This window comes from Chroicocephalus ridibundus, chromosome 5 (assembly GCF_963924245.1).
Source record: "Chroicocephalus ridibundus chromosome 5, bChrRid1.1, whole genome shotgun sequence".
Taxonomy (NCBI): Eukaryota; Metazoa; Chordata; class Aves; order Charadriiformes; family Laridae; genus Chroicocephalus; species Chroicocephalus ridibundus.
In genome coordinates, this window is record NC_086288.1 from 78,547,029 (window position 1) to 78,567,102 (window position 20,074).

The window sequence follows — 20,074 nt, forward strand, 5'->3', positions numbered from 1 at the left end:
ACATTACAATTCTCAGGAGGGAAAAGACAGTAAGCAATTTAGGAGCCTTAAATAGTTTAGTGTTTGAAACATATGTGGCCAGTGTTTAGTTCAAACCTGTAAGATGCTAAACAACAGCACTAAATCTTGGGTTTTGTTAATTCTCATTAGATTCGTTTCATCACAACACTGAACACGCAGTTATCTGCTGAACATCTTTGATATCAATCTTTGGAGGTGTGTGTTCAGAGCAAAGGCAATGGCTCACAAGCGTGGCCTGCCTCAGGCGTGGTATCGCAGCTGGAGCTACCCTGTCCCAGAGACGCACAACGGAACCGTGGATATCAGCGACACCCACGGGGCTTACCGCCTCAGTCAAAACAATCTTGCCCACCTCACTACACACATTGCTTCAAAAAAAGAAAAGCAACCTGCTTTATCCAGTGTATTCTGTTCTCCCTCACAAATAGCAGTCAGGCCCTGGAACAGCCTGCCCAGGGAGGGGATTGGGTCACCATCCCTAGAGGTGTTTAAGAAACGTCCAGATGTGGCACTTCAGGGCATGCTCTAGTGGCAGAGATTGTAGGGGTTTGGGTTTTTTTGTGTGTGTATGGGTGGACTCGATGATCTCAAAGGTCCTTTCCAACCATGAAGATTCTATGATTCTATTTCCCAATTCCGGTCTTGCGATCCTCAGCCTTAGGGAAGTGCTGATGCTTAACCCAGCAAAGCAGATGTCTGCATTTTTTCTGAATAAAAAAAGCAAACCTTTGCCATCACCTATGATTTTGCTTCCTTATAATGAAGTATTGAGAGCCCTGAAGTATTGAAATAAACCAAAGAAACGGTCTCTGGAAGTTTAGAGCAATTAGAATTTCCTTTGTCCGAATTCCCTTTTGAGTACCTTGAAGTACACATGAAAATCAGCATAACTCCAGAAGCAATCTAGGGTTTAAAAGATATTAGAGAGGAATAAAACCAAGGATTATCTTGTTTTAATTAATCTCCTTCTTGCCACCCTTTAAGACATGTCAGCCAACAACACAAAGAGTGAGCTAACTGAAAATGAGACTGAACAGATAGTCAGCGTTTAGAAATACATAAAAATCGTTAGTTGAGGTGCAAAACGTTTTTATCATTTTAAACAGCATTCCTGCTTCAGGAGAACACCATAACCCCTTCGATCACCTGAGTTACGGATTTAGAGGATTCAGTAGACATTCCAGTTAGCGCCTCTGTGATTAACGCAGACGCATCTACCCCATTTTGTGCATCCAGCCAGAGACCTGCTGCGCTATTCCCTTCCCAAAAAGTGAATAAAGTGCTTTCCCCTTAAAAAATGTACAACTTCTTTGGAATATTCCTTTCCCAAAGAAGTTGTAAATTTAGGCCACTGCTCTCCATGTGACTGCCGTGATGCATCAAACCAATGTATCCGTCTTTCTAAAATACTTCACACTCCTGCAGCTAAATGGTTAATGGCTTTTAGAAATAAGAACGATGCAACTGTTTATTTTTAGACATATAAAGGGAGAGTAGGAGTCCTTCATACGCACAACACAAATGACATAAATATGCTGCTACCAAGCTGAGAGCTGTAAGTAGCATAAAAAAACCCCGCCTGGGTTACAACTGGAGGGCAACAATAAAAAATTGGTTTGCGTGGAGAAACGTTCTGATGTCCCTTCGGTTTTGAAATGTGTTGCTCAGGAAGAGCTACCACCTACTCTAGGTGCAGGTGAGAAGAAGGCAGTTTGACTCTTCATTTGCCAAGCTGAGGAGGCAGCACTCCTTACTCCACTGAGCGGAAATACTCTTGGAAACGAGCAATAAAATGACCCGGTTGCTCCGTAACACCGGGCTCCTGAAGAAAAGAGCTCTACAAAAAATAACAGCAGGCTGCAGCCTGTACCTCATTACTTGTCTTGGAGGCTGGAAGGGCAACATAAACAAATCAAACTATCTTTACAGCGGCAGCCACAAAGTAAACACCCATTTAAAGAATAAACAGGTGGGAAGACAGACCTGCTCGCCCAGAGCTGAGGAAAAACTTGTTCGTGCTTAATATGTTGGAAAAATTGTTCAAGAGCAGTTCATCCGTGTATAACTACAACCCTTGAAATGCTGCCAAGGTCAGTGAGACCAACAGCAGAGCGATCTGCTGAGTAATTGCTCGTTGGCAAGTTAAAGCGGTCAAGGGAAAGGCTTTATCCTACTTCTAAAGATTTACTTTATTTTATTGTTCAGAAAGCAGTTCTCTGCCCACCTCTCACTCTCTTTGTCAGCAGGTTTTCTGGAAGCTCCTCAAAAATGTTAACCCTCCCGATTCTCCCCGGGATTCTGCAGATTCCCCATCTCTCATATGTCTGAGCAATCTCATTAGCAAACAACAACAAAAAAATCGATTGTCATTTCTGTAAAAAATAACTCACAAATCAATCTTCCTACTTCACACCTGACTCCCTCCTACAAAATAGAATCTTGCCTGGTTTTCCTGCTGCAGTGATGTGGGTATCAGTTAATAGAGCCGAAACAGCCCCTCATTTTCCCTGCCCTCGGAGCTCACGCTGCTGTCTCCCACAATGGCCAAGTGCAGCCAGGGGAATAAACTACCCGGGAACCCAGCTTGGGACGTTCCTTCTTCCTAGATACTCACGCTCCAGCGATGGTTTAGCCGTGCTAACACATTCAGAGTTACAGAACATCCACAAAAGGTAAAATCCTCCAGTCTTTTTAGCTTATGGCAAAAGCAAATCATGCTGTCTTCCCATCCATCAGCTCTACCGCAGTTAGACTTACTGTCCTATCCTGTTGCTTTGGCTACGTCACCTCTTTTAGCTGACTCTCCTCCATCTCTTCAAACATAAAACTATGAGTTTTTTCCTTATTGGAAATTTTTTGGACTATTCAGTTTATCGGTGGTTTCTCCAGCACTCAGAGTTAACTCTTGCCTTCGGCTGACCTGCGGTTACCTCTTTCGTTGTCTGTTCAACCCGCCTCTAAGTGCTCAGCTTCTCACGCCTGGGAGATGTGCCCCATAAATACCTGCGGAGCCACTCTGTGACTCCCGTGACAGCCCTTGCTGAGCTCTGTGCCACGCTCACCACACATTCAAGTACAAGCCAGTTGTCTCTTACAATCAGACCGTCGCCAGCTCCTTTGTCTCTGCTTCCTACCTGTTGTCACACAACAGTTTGGCTGTGCGCTTACGCCCAGGCACAAATTGTTAGCAGCACATCCTCCTCCTCCATTACAGACCTGCAGTGTCTTGCACGGAGAGGGAGTAGTGTGGGAGGGAATTTCTCAGCACTACAGCTATACAAAATCAAAATAAAAACGAAAAAACTTTTTGGCAGCTCTTCCTCTGCTTTTTCTACGTCCCCTTATTTACATATATAATTTCTCAGGCTAGCTCACCTTCAAGACCTGTGCAGCGGAGAGGGACGTCCCGCTGTACGTGGGACGCACGGACTGTACATAACTGAGTAAGAAAAGCTCTGTTGATAAAGGCACAGCAATTTCCAAAGCTTTCCAGGCACTAGAACTAACTTGATTACAGAAACAGAGGAGCGGTAATAAGGATGGCTTCTTCTCAATCAGCTGTGTTAAACTGCTGTTACATTATTTACATGGAAGAAATTTGATGTAATTCTAAAATAGAGCGTGATGTTGACAAGAAGGTAATTTTGGGCAGCTAGATCGCATTTATTACAAGGTGGAAGTGACATTTTTGTGCAGGCAAGCCACCTTTTAGAGCATCTCCATAGAAGAAAAACAATCGGAAGCTTCGTTTCCGAAAGATGTAAAGCTATCACATAAAAATAGAAAAAGCACAAAGCAAATAATATATTTACAGTTCAAAATCAAAGTAACCTCCCCCTCAGCAACAGGCAGTCAAAGGGAAAAGACTGAAAAGGAAATTCTTCCACCTGCTTTTCATGGCAAACGAGGTACGAAGAACTGCTGGGCCATCGTATAACCATTTCCTTTCTTAAAATATCAACTCCTTTCCACAGACTGACACGTGCAAATATTCTGTTTGAAGAAACAAGCTTCAAAGCCATACACTCCTTATTCAGCCGCGGCCAGCAGGGCCGGCTGTTTGAAATTTGGGCAGCGAAGAGAGGGTAAAGCGTAGCCGGCCTACCAATGGTACAGTGCTCGCCGTTCCAGCCCTGGCTGCATTCGCATTTCCCGTCTTTACAGGTGCCGTGCTCGGCGCAGCGGGGATGGCAGGCTCTCTGGTTGCAGGCGGCGCCCGTCCAGCCTTCCTCGCAGCGACACGTGCCCCCCATGCACACCCCGTGCGGGCCGCAGTCCACCGAACAGATTTCTGCATGAAAGAGGCGGGGAGGGGGGAAGACAAGGAGGAAGAGATTGCACACGGGAGAGAGAGGGTATGCATTAATCAGCCGCGCTACATTTTAATTCAACACATGAAGAATAAGAAAGGCAAAACGTTTGAAAATTAAATCAAAGGAATTTACTGCGACGGGCATTTTCAGGTGGGACCCAACAGAGTTTTATCTCTGTGCTGATGCTCAGTTATCCAGCAGACCCGGCGGAGCTTCAGTGTCCACAGCTCTTCTGTTAGTGCTGACTAATTTTCAGTCATATTTTTTGTGATCACATGTGTCTTAAGAGTAACCTTTTGTACCTTAGATTATACGGCACTTAAACCCACTAGAACTTCCAGTGTACTCCCAGTGACTAAACGTACCATACACCGAGGTCACTGTTTGAAGGTGAATGTTGCGAGTGAAAGTCTAATATTAATGAAAGTTCATTTTAACAAGGTTTCCCCTCCCTACCCTGCTCCCTGTTTTCTTTCAAAGTAAAAACGTGCCATTTCTGACACATTTTTTCATTATAAAGAATCAGCCTTAGCGAGACAAATTAGTACTACGCTGACATACTGACACATCTGTTAAATTTAAAAGATGATTCTCTTTTACTTTCAGTAAATTTGTATCAGTGACAGCTATGAACAGTCTGGTTTAAATAATAGATTGTTAAAAAAAAAATCAACATACAGCAATTTAACTTGTCATTTACATATAGTAACAGGAACTTGTAACTGATAGAATAATTGAAAAACACATTAAGAGCCAAAGGTAGTCAGAGGCCAAACAACGCATGTTAAGTCTCAGCTAATACAAGATGATAATTTAGACTGCCAGATTTTGCATTTACAGTTTTGCTTCATTTAGTCTGACTCCAGCAAACTTTACTTCTGCTAAGCAGACAACAGACAAACACGAGGATGTACAATGCAGCCTGAGGGACTTCCTTAGCTCCCTGCCATACAGCTGCCTGCCACCACGTACCGCTTCACAGAAGTAATATATTTAGTTTTTTGTTTTCTTGTAAACGACAACAAACAGTTTAGTAATAAAAGCCTGAAATTATTTCCAACAGTAAAAGGAAGAAGTATTCAGCGCAAGTGTTGAGTTCCCACTCCAGTGTTTTCCTTCCCCCATAGAGTCTGTCTCACTGTGCCGGGGAACATGAAACACCGGCTCAAGGAGCTGCGACATTTCCCATAAGAAACAGTCCAAAACCTTTATGGAGAAAGACAGCTGTAATTTCCTCCCTCTCCCTTTTTTTTTTTTTTTCCTATACAACATTTTATACCTACTTTGAACTAAATTTTTGATTAAGAGATGCAAGATGGTTTGATTAACTTTAGAGTCACAAAACATCAACGCAGCTCCAAGAAAGAAAGGTTTATTTCTCTTCAATCTAATCAATTTTTCATTAGGGTGAAGGTGTTTATCAGCTTTTAGCACACTAGCTCTGAGCAAGGTGCGTCAATCTTTGTAATGAACTTATTAATTAGAGCTAATTTAATTGAAGTGGAATTGAAGGGCTAATTAACGGACAAACTGCTGATGAAGATAGAGGAAAGCTCTGCTGATTTCAAACCTATAAACCCCTCTGATGGAAATAACTCATTCTTTTTTTCTTCTAGCAGCTTAACAAAATGTTTATGGGTAAGATTTACTTTTTTAGTGTACCAGTCTGAAGGTCATTTCGCACAACCTCAGCAAATAATCCGTGCGTATTTTCGCCAAGCTCTTGTGTGAGTCTGACACTTTTGAAATATTTGAGAAGATCAGAAATATTTCATGGTATTTTAACGACCAGTCATTCCTTGAAACAAAAGTAAAAGCTGGAGCATAACTGAAGCATTGAAAACAGCGTAGAGGACACCGTGTCAAGAAATAGAGGATCCAAGTTTTGCCTAAGAACTAGAAAGGGTCTCTCACAAATAGCCATTTTTAGTGCTAGAGATGTTCAGAGGAGGTTTTTTTTCCTTCTAAACAAATTTAACAGAAGACAACATTTTCTTCTCTCTGTCACGTTTTCATGAATGTTTGGAACTCTTGTCTTATCACTCTGGTATGCATAAGCCATGATGGAGTATCACAGATCCTGGTCAGGAAGTACATTTGTTTTAAAAAGATGGTTGCTCCTGAAAAAGTTATATTTATTCATAAGCTGGCATAAACCCAGCTAGCCCATGTGTTCAGTTTTCATTAACAAAATCATCTGAGTTCTTAGATGAACTGTTTTAGACAAATATAAGTCTCACAGTTAGACGTGATTTCTCTTTTCGTATGTGGCTACCAAACGAGATTCTAAAAACTCATATTTGTCAAAAGGCTGTTGTCATACTTTATAAATATTTAGATTCTGCTCCCTGTGTCAGTACCTCCAGTCATTTTCTCCTGTTGTTTCTAAGCTCAGACTATGGTTTTAATAAGATCAGTTTCAGACTCCAAGAAATCCCTCTGCTTCTTCACTCCTACCAACTCCTTCCACCCTGGCAGCCTGTGCCCTTCCTCGAAAGCTGTTTAGGATTCACGCTTGCATTCCCTTCGCCTTCAAACTGGAACGCTGTCTGTTTTTCAAGAAAATACCTCCAATTAGCTGGAGAGACTTTTAAAATGGGACTGTCTCCAATCTCACTAGTCTAGTTTTAAGTTTCTAAACAGACGTATTAGGTAAGATGATAGTTAGATCCATACATTGTACAAAGAACATTCTGTACTTGCATGTGAAGTACCCGAAGTTATCAGGTGAAGGCAGCTAAAAAGATACCAACAAATGCACTGATCTTCAAATACTTCAAAGTCATCAATTATTTTGAATCTTTGAATCAATTCACAGTTCATGCTGGAGTCGACTCAAAGACTTCCATCAGCTCAGCAGGTCAGGTCCTAACAGAATAATGTTATTAAAATGCTGCTGTTCGAGACGTCATCACTTAACAACACGCGAGCGCTTTTAACCCTTACCGTTGGAGCAATCTGGACCTGTCCAGTTGGGGTCGCAGGTGCAGGTACCGCTCTCTTGGAGGTAGGTGCCGTGGCCAGAGCACTGGTCAGGGCACATCGTCTTCAGGATTTCACAGTTGTTGCCCCCCCAGCCCGGGTTGCAGTGGCACTCGCCGTGGATGCACACGCCGTGGCTGGAGCAGGCGGGGTCCAAGCAATCCGCTGCGGGGAGACGGGAAAGGTCAGCTTAAACTTGTTGTCGTTCCTAACAATATTAATCAAGCCCTAAATGCAATTTTCTTTGTAAAAACACCTCGCTTCCACACTGTTTTCCAGTATCGTGAAATTTATGCGTGCACATAACTGTCATAAAGACACTCACAGGCTCCCGCTGAGTTAATGGAGAACCTTTCAAGGTTTGCTAATTTTTCTGAATTACAAGAAGATCGGCTTCAGGTCTCGGGCAACTGATCTCTGTTCTGCCTAATCAGAGTGTAACAAGTGTTGGATTCCCTGCAGCACCCGCTATCAACTGACCCGATCCTCCGCCACTGAGTTTTGGCAGCTCTACAGGACCCTCAACTTGTTTCAGAAATAAATGAGTTGCATACTGTCTATCTGTCTTAATTCACTTTAATGTGCTTTAGATGACGAGATTTAATTTAGCAATTTGACTCAATAAAATGTTACACTTGTAGGGTCAATGGTCTGAAAATTTAATTCCAGAGACTTAATTGCATTACTTTGTACGTGGAGATCAATAAAATCAATTTGATTGAGGAAGAAAATGGCGCTTTTTACTCCCTAAAAAAAATAGAATGGAAAATGAACTGCATTTTGCAGCACACCAGAACGAATATTATTATGCACATCTCTGGAATACAAAAATGACGCATCGTTTTTCACTCTGATGCATTTGAATCAGCACTTTCCAAAATGTGGTTGGTGGAAAAGATCACTAACAAATGCAATAGATTAATGATTTATTCTATACAGTGAAAATTCAGTAAGTCTTCCTGTATCTCAACATCTGTTTTTTGTGTACTTTCTTCTTAGCTGACCCCAGCCAGAAAAAATAAATAAAAATATACTGGCAAGCAAAAAGATATCACTCATCATTAAGAATTTTTCCACTGATTACTTATGAATAAATAAAGTGTAATAATTCTGTAGAATTCAGTGATGCTAGTGATTCCCAAACTTTATTTTTAGCATTCTAAAATGATTTTTGAAGAAACACAATTAGTGTGCACGATCCAGACCTAACAGAATCGATAGAGCTGGATGTGCCAGCTGGAAACCTGACCAACAGCAGCAGGCGCCGGGGTAAATATTTACTCATTTACCTTCTTCACAGTTTTCTCCTTTGTATCCGGAATTGCAGGCACAGGAGCCCATGATGCAGATGCCCCGGCCCCCGCACTGGGGATCGATGCACTGAGTTGTGGGCACGTCACACTCGGTGCCCTTCCAGCCGCTGTAGCACAGGCAGCGTCCTTTGGAGTACTGCCCATTGCCACTGCACAGCACCGGGCAGGCTGCTGCGAAAGAAAACACGGCAGACAAAATAAAATCAACTTCTTCGCCAAGGCTTTATAAAGAAGAACATCTAAGTCACATGCCGGTTGCTCTCCCGCTGTATTTGTCTTTACGCTCACTTAAACTGACTGGAGAAAAGCATTGGGTTGATTTACCTCTCGAACAATCGGGGCCCAGAAACCCAGCAAAACAATGGCAGGATCCAGAAACACATTCGCCGTTACCATGGCAATTTCGGGGGCATTCCACCACGGACTCTAAAGGGAAAAAAAGAGGATAATTCACAGACGCCCACCGCATGAAGTACCTATCATCTGAACCACTACTAACTGACAGCGCGCCCTTGCTCCCAGAGAAGTGTTTACGTTTGGTTTGTTTGAAGAGCACGAATAGCTGTGATTTTCTATTGCCGATGCCTACAATATCTCAGGACACTACATTCCAACAAAAAGGCTCAAATTACAATGGTAAAACCATATGAGCTCCATACTTAAAATCCAGCCCCGTGCCATTTAACAAATACTTCAAAATAGCGTCCTCCTTTCAAGCGCTGTTTTACAAGAAGGTAGACTCGTTCTGCCTTAGACCAAGTAATTAAAACAGAGATTCTGCATTTTATTCTGAGCAGCAAAAGAAACACTATGAATGGGAAACCTGTGAAAAAAAGTCAGAGCATTTAACTATGAGAACTTATCTCTCTATTCCCAAAAACCCTGACTAGGAGCCTAGAGTTTTGTAAGAGCTTTGAAGATTACGCTTACCTATAATTATGGTATTAAAAGACACCTGCTCTGCATTTTTCCCATCGTTATAAAAGGCCAGGTGCCAGATGCCAGAATCCAAGTACTGGATAAAGCCTGCCTCGTGGAGACTGACAGACCTCGCCTGCCGCCCCGCTCGCTCCGACTCCAGCAGGTTGCGTTGCTCCCTCGCGATCAGACGGCTGCCATCCAGGAGCTCCACAAAGTCGTACTGCAGGGAGGAACAGAGAGGAGCTTGGCAAGTCATGGGATGAGCCATGGCACCGCCAGCTTCCCCACAACATCCTGACAATATGCTCGTATTTTGACCAAGAGTTTCCTTCCGGAGCAGGGAAGCAGGAGGTGAAACCAACGCTTGGTTATTTCTTTGCCCCTTGCTAAGACTCCAGACAAACTTACCAACTAGTCCTCATGCTTATTACAGTGGCTTTTTTGGTGACAAGTGGCCAATGAACCTACTACATATATTGGGGGGGGGGGAAAACCATCAGTTGAATTGAGTCTGTAGTCACCACTGTCACCAGGTGAGAGCTAACTTTCAAGGTATGTTAGTAACCCATATGGGTTAATAATAATATCCAACACTAACAATATTATTGGATATATTATTGGAATATTATTGGATATTAACAATAATATACAATAATATTCCTGCGAGAGTGGTGAGCCCCTGGCCCAGGTTGCCCAGAGAAGCTGTGGCTGCCCCATCCCTGGAGGGGTTCAAGGCCAGGCTGGACGGGGCTTGGAGCAACCTGGGCTGGTGGGAGGTATCCCTGCCCAGGGCAGGGGGGGTTGGAACGAGATGATCTTTAAGGTCCCTTCCAACTCAAACCATTCTGTGATTCTGCAATTAAACTGTTCAATCCTCCTTTTGGCCACTCCGGAGTTCTGGAGGAAGGAGAGCAAGAGCTTTACTTCCCGTCACAGAAGCCCAAGAGAGGAGATGGAAAGCATAAACCATTGCAGCTGTTGAAAACGGCAAACTGACAAAAAATATGGTAGCTCAGGTCAATGGAGAACACATATTGTTTTGTTAACAACCATTGGGGGATGCTTGGAAAAACGCAGCAGCATCTCAGCTGATACAACAAGCAAATTCCCAACATGAGGTTTTATGCACGTTAATCTTAACGAGGGCTAATAGCACCTGGAGGGCTAACTCTGCTCCGGGCCCTGCACTGATTTACACTGTCTGGGAGTCTGCTCTCATGGCTTGAAAGAGGTCTTCTGCACGTTTATCATGTGAATATCTATGTGTATATAGCATTAAACAGGTAGGAAAATTAAAGAGCATTCCTGCTCGCGGTGGAGAGTCTCTGCTTTTCCTGCCGAGTCTGTTCACAGTTTCACTTTTACTGACACATGTTTATTGTATGAAGTGAACTGTAACGCAGAAACCTTCAATCTCCCCACACGTTGGAGAGATCTCTCAAATGGAATTACATCCAGGGCTATTAAAGTAAAGGCCAGCCTGTGAGACCAGTGATTCACCTGAGCTAGGATAACATCGGTTGCCGGGACCGGAGAATCACACCCTGACTTGTGACCTTCAGAAACAGAAAAAGAAAACACGATAGCCTTTGTCCCGCAACAAGGGTTTAACCACTTATGTTCTCTTCTTGAAATTGCAGGCCAAAATTCACGGCTATTGTAAGAATGTTCCTCCCCAATAACCAGCATTCTCTTCCTACGAGCCCGGATGGGAAAGAAATGCAGAGTTAATGTGCCTCTGTCAACACCTGAGACACTTTTCCAGCTCGCTCTGAACCAGCAGAACAGAACAGAGCGTGACGAGGATGTGCAGAAGCCGGTACCTCGGTACGCTGTCACTTCCTATGTGCTGCGCCCCATGAGAACGACTGCAACCGTTTGGGGAGAGCACCAATTATTCAAAACCATTCAACATTCTCATTTGTCAGAGAATTAAATATTTATCTGATTTTGTGAGAGAGAGAAAAACAATTTCAGTTGGTGGTTTGTTTTTTTTCCCTCCCACCTGACTCAAGAACGCTTCTTTCTGGTTGTGTTTTTCCACTAACATTTTAAAAAAATAGAAAGCTCAGGGAGTCCTGAGTTCTAACAAGTAATTTATGGACATTAGGAGCGACCTTGTAATTTGTATCCTGCAGAGGATCATTTTTTGTAGGAGGACAATTTCAGATTAAACCCGTATTTTTGATACAGGAACAACTGATTAAACTACTTGATTGACCACTAATGGCTGACAAGCATGGTACAATTAATGATTTTGTATTTGTAATGTAATAAGGACATACGCTGTTATCAGAACACCATTTTAGACTACATTTTAAAAGCCATACAGAGGGGAATTTACTGTTCATTCTGTCCCCCAGCAAAAAACAATAATTGATCTTAACCCTTTTAAAGGCTCTTTCTTTATATTTAGGACACGATAACAGAGACAGACTGGAAAAACAACTACCTTCATAAGCAAAAAACATACCAATTTTATTTTCCTCCTATGAGGATAAATTAATTACCTTTATATTGAGTCTAAATGCGCTGATTTTCCCTACCATTCCATTCAGTTTCGCTTTAAACCAAAGTCCTTTTTTTTTATTCTCAAAGTCTCTTTAAATAAACATATTGATTCTCTGGCTGCAATGGAACTGACATTTTTAGAAAGTGTCACAAAGACTTTCAGGCTGGCATTGATTGGGTTTTGAATGGACAGCCACCGTCAATTATTTCTGGTTGATTTATTTATGATTCCTCAGAAAGAGAGAACTATGCATCGCACATCAGTCTGTGACACACACACACACACACACACAGTGGCTGCGCTCGAGACTCATTTCGGCACCTAAAGAGAATACAGAGACGCGACCAAAAATTCTGTCCCGATTACAATATATCAAACCATTTCCTGCACACCGTATCCCTATTATTTTGGGTTACGGGACAGAAGGAGAGTTAAATTTGCTGCATTCTGTTATTATGTTCTGATGAAATGCTAAGGAGCGGATAGGAATGGTTTAGGTTGATCCTGTTCCAAGACGAGGGTGTAAACTAAAAGAGTTCTCGACATCTCTCCCAAGCTCATTTCTATCATACTTTCATTATGTTCCTCGCAGCGCAAGGATAATTGGCGTGACAGGTTGTACAGCTACGGAAAGAAAACCCCGGGTTCCTCTTACTCACTGTCTGGTTTTAACTGGAGACAAAAAAGAGGTGGATAAACAGGGAAAAGGTCCCGGAGAGAAGTGGAGAAACAAGGTGGCAAATGTAATACGCAAGTTTTGCATTACAGCCAAAGGTGACGTGGGGAGAAGGAGACGTTCACAGCACCAGCCAAGCTGTAAGGGGGGAGCTAAAGGAGATGGCGGTGTGTGGTGACACACGCGGGACGAGCAAAGAAATCGGGGCGGGGGGACAGCTGGTAAGGACACTTTACAAATGCTGGCAGAGCGCAGGTAGTAATCGGTTCTCTATTATTTAACATAAGATCTGAAAATTCAAATACTGACGTTTGAGAAACAGGCAGCAGTTGCTCATTTGCATAAATTTTGTTATTAGCACTTGTCACTCTGTGACTAGGAGATAAGGGCAGATAGCATTCAAGAGAGACAGACATGAAGTGATATATATGGGTGAGATCCTACTTTGCAAAGTCCTCAAGAAACAACCCTAGCTTTACACATCCAGGGATGGGCTCTCAGCCAACTTTTATCATTCTGGGATGAGATTTTGGAACTATGGCACACAGAGATACGGAAATATCAGTTCTACGATTGAAAAAAAAAAAAAAAGCAGACATCATTAAGGCATTGTATGAAACCCTTGTAGTTAAACATCTGCTACGTTCTGTGCTGTTCTGGCCTCCCCATCTCAAAAAGGCTGCAGTAGATCTGGAGAACATTCAGAAAAGGACAATGGTGACCAAAGGACTGAAGCCACTTTCACGCAAAGAATGACAAAACAGACCAGAAAAAATACAACTCATTGAGGACACGAGAGATCTATAAATCAAGGGTGGCATGGAGACAAAAAACCGGTGAGAAACTCTCCGCTACCTCTTCCAAAATACTACCAACAGGGTGTCAAATGAAAACTACCAGGAGGCCGCCTCAAAACACGCCGAGGAGCATAGCGTGAGATGTATAGTCAAAGCCGTGAAACTCCTTGCTGCAAATGTCACGGATGCTAAAAGCCTCCGTAAGTTCAAAGGTGACCAGGCAAATTCACAGGAAAAAAGAATCTATCAAATGTTGTAAAATATAAAGACGGCACCTTTGACTCAGGAAGTCCTTCAGCCTTAAAACACTGGAGGCCAGGAAGAAGCACTACAAATCTGTCGTGCTGCTCTATTAATCTCTATGTATCTGCTAATGGCCACCATCACAGACAGAACGCTGGGCTGGATGGGCTTTGATCAGACCCCGCGTGGACATCCGTGTGTTTTTCTGATACACTCTTGGGACATGTGGAGCTATACGATAAGGCGCCTTGTCCGATGGAGGGATGCAGGGAAGCCCAGGAGCAGCTCTTGTCCTGCCCCTGCCAGCTCTCCCTGCCTGCAGGTAAGAACTTCTGTCAGTACACGCCATAAGGGTTAGGGGCAATAAGAAAACAATAAATAGATTTATGCTTGCAAACCCCTCAAGGTACCATCATTTCATTAAACATCCTTTTGCCTTGATACCTTATTTTGTTTACATAAACTACTTTGGTAAAACACATATTTTACCAGTATGAGGTGTGTCTTCATCAAAGTCCTGTGATTAGGACTTTGTGGCAGAAAGGCCTAAACTGTTGAGGAATATTTTACGCCATTTTTTTTCCTCACGTGCAGGAGCACAGTCACACAAAACCCCCCCAACGGCTCACTGGAAGTGCATTTTTAGGAGATTGCACACACGCTTTATCTCAGGCACCTAAACCAGACATCACTGGGTTCAAGGCCATCTAAACATTCTGATAACCCCGCGCCCTTGGGAATCTTCATCAGCCCCAGAAGTTCACCAGGGCATCGATAAATAAGCACGCCGAATTTTTCAAGGTATCAAGTGTCAGTCAAATGGTTTGTAAAAAATACTCTAATTATATACCAGGCAAAAATAGGACAAGGGAGCTTGACCTGGGAACAACATATCCAAGATGTCACAGGAACTACAGAAGATATAGTAGCAGGACCCGCATATCGTTCTTTCTGTTGTACCATATTTAAACACAAAAAAGGACTTGGGCAGTAGGAATCCAAAGGGAAAGGAGTATGTGTAACACAGATGATGGGAAACAGATTTAGTTATCTCCTTTTCCCGAGTTTTTGGATAAAGGGCACCCCTGTTTCAATCTTTTGCCGGGATAAGGAATCAAGGAAGGATCATTTTTCATAGAACTATCTACTTGCATAACTTCTCATATAAATGCACAGTCCAGATCAGCTTCTTCAGTTTTATTCATTCTTGCCACATATATATTCCCCTATCTCCTGTTATTATTGTTATCATTGAGATGGCATTTGTATTCCAAAGCCCTATTTCCAATGGCTGATAACTTTCTGAATCAATTTTCTCTGAGCCAGAATCTCTCATGCTTGTTGTCAGCCTGAGGGTGGGTGTTCATACGGGAAGGTCTGAAGAAAATCCATTTAATCATTTTTATGAAGATCAAATTTTTAAATAAACATAAGTGCATTTTCTGTGTTCAGAAAATTGTTTATAGTTTAATGGAAACTAAACTAAAAAAAAGAAAAGCTAATGTAACATTCTGTAATTTTAGCTGCATGAAACTCCTTTGCTGACCCTAATTCTTCCTCTGTGGTTTGCAACTGTAAATAGGTGATATAATTAGCAATATTTCTGTGTCCTACATCTTTTAAAAGTCATGCCTGGAAAAAAAAGCAAAATAAATTTAAATAGTGCAGTAGCATGCAAATCGAAATAGAAAAATGTGGAATTAAAATAAAATATTTGAATTTTGCAGTTACAGGTTTGCTGTTGCAACTGCATATCAGGCATAGTCCATAGCAACCATTAGGTTGCTATAGTGTCCAGGGCAAATCCATACACTTAAAAACCATAAAAATCAGCAAGACGTTGCCTACTTCTCTAAATGGGGTAGAAGAGGATGAGCGCAACTCCCTTTTCAGGTGGAACAATGGTTCCGAGCCAGCACTTGGACAAATATTGAGCTGAAAGAAATCTAAACTTGGAGGGTCTTAAATCTTAAAAATAAAATCTGAATACAACTGATTCTAAAATACCATCTCAGACAACGGTTCTCCCTTTTTCCTGCCAATCCAGAAGACTACTCATTCTTTTGTACTTTAACTTTTCTATAACTATGGATAAAAAGTGTTTCTTTGATACTAGGCAAAGGCATGACCATATGCAATAAAAAGTGTTAGAAAACTTCTGGAGCAGAGTAAACCCTCTGGGACACTTCAGAACAAAGCTTCAAGACGCTAGATGTCTAGTGAAGACTGCCCCTTTTACAACCCCTTTTACATCAGATATTGTACACACAATGTATTTTTTCTTTTATATATTTATTTAGTGAGATGCCAAGCTGTAAATACTGTAGCGCGTGCTTGTAGAACAAACTGAAACTTCTTTAGAAAACGTTTGTCTTCTTGCTTGGAAATTTGGCAAATACAGTCTTCACCAGGCACTCTCGACCACGTGTGTGGCCACAAGCTGCTGTATTAATTTGCTTAGGTTTTTAAAGATACGTCTATACACCACAGAATAAAAAAAAAAGGACCTATAAATTCTGCATGAAACAAATCCATATCTAAAGCATCACCATTGCTCATGGCATTCAGAACAGCTCATAAATAAGAAATCCTCCTCCCCCCTCTTTTTAGATCCCACCACTTACAGTATTATAAATGTTTTGGACATCGCATGAGATCAATAAAGTATAAAAAGAAAAAATAAAAATGACCAAAATGAAAAAGGGTGTAATGATGAGAAAGAACAAAGTTACAAAAGATACAAGCTCAGTTTTCAATAACGTGTCGTGCTTTTAACGCAAGCAGTTCTCACCTGAGTGTGTGAAGGTGGTAAGCCTTTTCGGCCATATACTCCAATCAATGCATCTTTCTGAAGGGATATATTGAATTTTAGAAACTGTGGTTGATCAATGAAGAGTTGTGATCTCCAAAAAATCCCAGGGGGAACTTCTTGTATCGCTCTTCGGCCTATGTCAAGTTCTCCAGAATCTATAGTGTTGTTTTCTTGTGCAAATCCCCCTAATTTTCCTGCCGGATTAGAATAATAAGAGATCAAAGATTAGTATTCCTTTCTTGCTTTCAACCATCTTTCATATAAACCATCAAATATTTAGAATCACCTCAGATAAAATGTAACCTGACAATCTTTCTGAATGTAAGATCCCAGGGAATTTGCTGATTTGGAAATAAACAGGCAAAGATACCACATATACCTACCAAATAAAAATACTGTAACTTCCCTGAGCACCAGCGTTACGGCAACTGTTTTAGGATTTACATTAAACTATTCATGTTTTCCCCAAGTATTTTAACAGGGGTTTCCGGCATAAAGTCTCACACTAAAAAATTTAGGGTAAAAGGAAATGTAGCATACAGATTTTAATAATAATAGATATATAAACATAAGCAGTCAAGAGAACTCATATACAGTCTTTTCTACATTAAATATCAGAGCATTTCTACCATACTAACAATGTCTACAGCTCCCGTTTCCTATATTTTGTTTTTGTGTTCCCCAAAAAAGGCAATGTTTCCTGCTCCATAGTGCCTCTGTCCTTGTGCCTTTGCCCCCCATAATGCCTACACCCTCTGCGCTCCCCAGCCTCAGCCCCAAGCTTGGTATCACCTCCTCGTCCACGCTGTCTCCCGAATAAAACATACACCAACATGTCAAAGTCTGGTACTTTCACTCTTTTCTATATCATGAATATGCATTTATCCTGCAGGCCCATTACTAGGAATAAGAACTGAAGGGCATTAATGATTTTCCTCTATAAAGCGTTTGTGCAACTATCAGCCTTAGGAGGCCAGTGATGATGGCTTGGAAATGCCCCGAAGAAGCAAAGAAGACGCTAACGTGCAAAAGAAACGTGTTGTCAAATGCTAACACTGAAAAACTGGACTAGTGGTTGTGGCTTTAAAAAAGAAGAAAATGAAGTCGTCAACTTTAGATACACCCAATAAACTTTTTCTTCAAGTGGGTAAGTGCAGGCAGCAGAGCCTGGATCTACAGCACGGCTCGAGTACAGAACAGTATCATCTGATCCTCAAGGCTCTGTGGTGTCCTGGTGAAGCACCATCAAATAAGTGAAGGGGGTAAAACTGCTCCAGCCCAAGGTGATGATGCCGCGAGGCCCTGGGCTGGACGCCATGGACAGCGTAGGTCTGGGACAGCTCTGAGACCTCCACGTTGCCCACCGGGGCACAGGCACGCGCTAAACCCGGCAAAGATCACTGACCCTTCTCAAAGCTCATCGGCAAACACATCGTGGTTGAGTTGTGGTGGTGTCTTCTACTGCCAGATTCGTAGGAAGCAGAACTACTATGACTGATGCACCGAAGAAGTGGTGCGCTCAAACCATCACCACCCAGATTTAAAATGCGGGATGTTTTCGATGAATTTGTGTCAAGTCTTTTTGAGGGCAAAGACTCAGATCTCATGTTCAGGCACTAACTCCGTGCTGCGTGGCTGGCCACGGGCAGTCTTGGAAGCCGGTGCCAGGGTCAAGCCTACTTTGATCTGATGGAATCAACGCTGTCAAATCCAGATTAAGGTGCAAAAATGCGTGTGAGACCTTGCTTACCAACACGTGGCAACTCCGGAGTAAGCAAGCAATGCCACATTTAAGCTGCTGGCACAATCAAACTGAGCCTTGAGTGGAGCAATATAAAGAAAAATGGAACTGTAGTTACAATCTTAACAGCTCGCTGTGTTTTTACCAATTTATACTCTTTTTTTCAGCAGCTAGTTTATTACAAAGATTGAACTAAACCCATCAGAATGTGATAAGCATGTTCAAGTGATGCTGACTTGTTTGCGTACAAGTGTTCTGAAGAACTGACAACGCTCTGTTGCTGCCCTGTCTTTTACGTTCAAATTCTACATTATTCATCATTTGATGGAACAAACTGACACAACCTTTTTGCAAACATTTAGGCTTTAAAAAAAATAGATTAAAAACTGAAATGCCAGGTGAGGTCACAGATTGATCCTCGCCACTTTTTGTGCATCTGAGAGGAACAACAACCGCTGCGGAATTAAACAGGCAGAGTGGCCTTGAGCGGGGGCTTTTCTTAACAGCAGTGCCACAATGGTGCTGCAGTCCCTGGAAACGTCTCACTTACGGGATCCTCATATTGATCAGTCTTCTGCTGAGAAGAGACAGTGAAGTGTCTGAGCTTGGAGAAACCTTTTGTTTTTTTACGCTTTTCAGGACGAGTCCGATGCTTTTCTAACTTTGGATTTCACCTTTCACAACATTCGTATGTAATTCTAGAAGACGGATCTGCAGTCACTATCTAGGTTCGTTTAAGCATTTGTTTCTTGCCACTTCCTTCAAATTTAAGTGCGTTGTGTTGTATAAATTCACATGCTGATGACGGGTAATCACTAAACAGTAAACACTTGTTTGCAGTATTGATCTGCAGCTTCCCCTATTTCTACGTTTGAAATTAAACCTAATTATCTCTTACTACTGAAAGGATGAACTAGATAGCTTAAGCAGATGCATTTTATCAAACATTTTGACCAACTTCCCAGGAATATCTATCGCTGGGCTTTAACTCTTATCCTTAGAAGATAATGATCCTACAGACTCCCATTTTCCTCACCAGAAAAGAGGTAGCTTTACCCTGTAGCCACCTGTCCCAGTAACCCCACACCACCTCTCTCCAAATCACCACTAGTCGTTTGCCCTCCTAAGAACAGGGTCTTAATTATTCTTTGTTCCTTCTTGTATCTCAATGGGCATAAGAAAGATCTTCGTAGCGCCATCATTTTCTTTTCACATTCTAAACAGTAACTGTTCTTATACACAGCTTTAAATCAAAATATGAAACGTCACGTTCATTCCCTCAACTCCAGCATGACATACCAGTCCAACTATGAAACCAAATTTCAAAATGCCCCGTCACCTGAATATATTCTCTCTTCTCTACCCCCAACAATTTTTCTTTCACAGACCCTCCCAAAAAGACAGTAATACAAATATACATAAATATTTATAGGTAAATAATACTTATGTCATTATTTGTACCTGTATTGCTAGATACACTATTATTTAATTTACAAAATACATTAATTTGCCATATCACTAATATATCCAATCCTCATATGATGCATTTATGATACCGTTAATCCAATGCGTTATGGCTAATTAACAGGTAAAATATGCGTTATATTTATTATTTGTAAATTGTATTTCAACTGTCTGACGTTAGGGCAGACAAAATCCTGAGCTAAACAAATATTTAAAGAAATAAACAACATTTAATTATTATACAAGAATTCACAAATATCACATGAAGCCAAACGCGCT

The 20,074-nt window shown here is 41.8% G+C and overlaps 1 protein-coding gene across 25 annotated transcripts in view; it reads right to left on the reverse strand.

The window, feature by feature from the left end:
* TENM3 (teneurin transmembrane protein 3) overlaps positions 1-20,074 on the reverse strand; it is a 1,409,904-nt gene that overhangs the window by 78,501 nt on the left and 1,311,329 nt on the right. For all 25 annotated transcript variants that reach the window (XM_063335478.1, XM_063335480.1, XM_063335491.1 and 22 more), the window contains 6 exons: positions 16,570-16,784; positions 9,560-9,770; positions 8,954-9,055; positions 8,606-8,800; positions 7,281-7,481; positions 4,127-4,312 (listed from right to left, as the gene is read on the reverse strand). In XM_063335478.1, the coding sequence (XP_063191548.1) occupies positions 4,127-4,312; positions 7,281-7,481; positions 8,606-8,800; positions 8,954-9,055; positions 9,560-9,770; positions 16,570-16,784 (1,110 nt within the window). The remainder of the gene's footprint in view (positions 1-4,126; positions 4,313-7,280; positions 7,482-8,605; positions 8,801-8,953; positions 9,056-9,559; positions 9,771-16,569; positions 16,785-20,074) is intronic.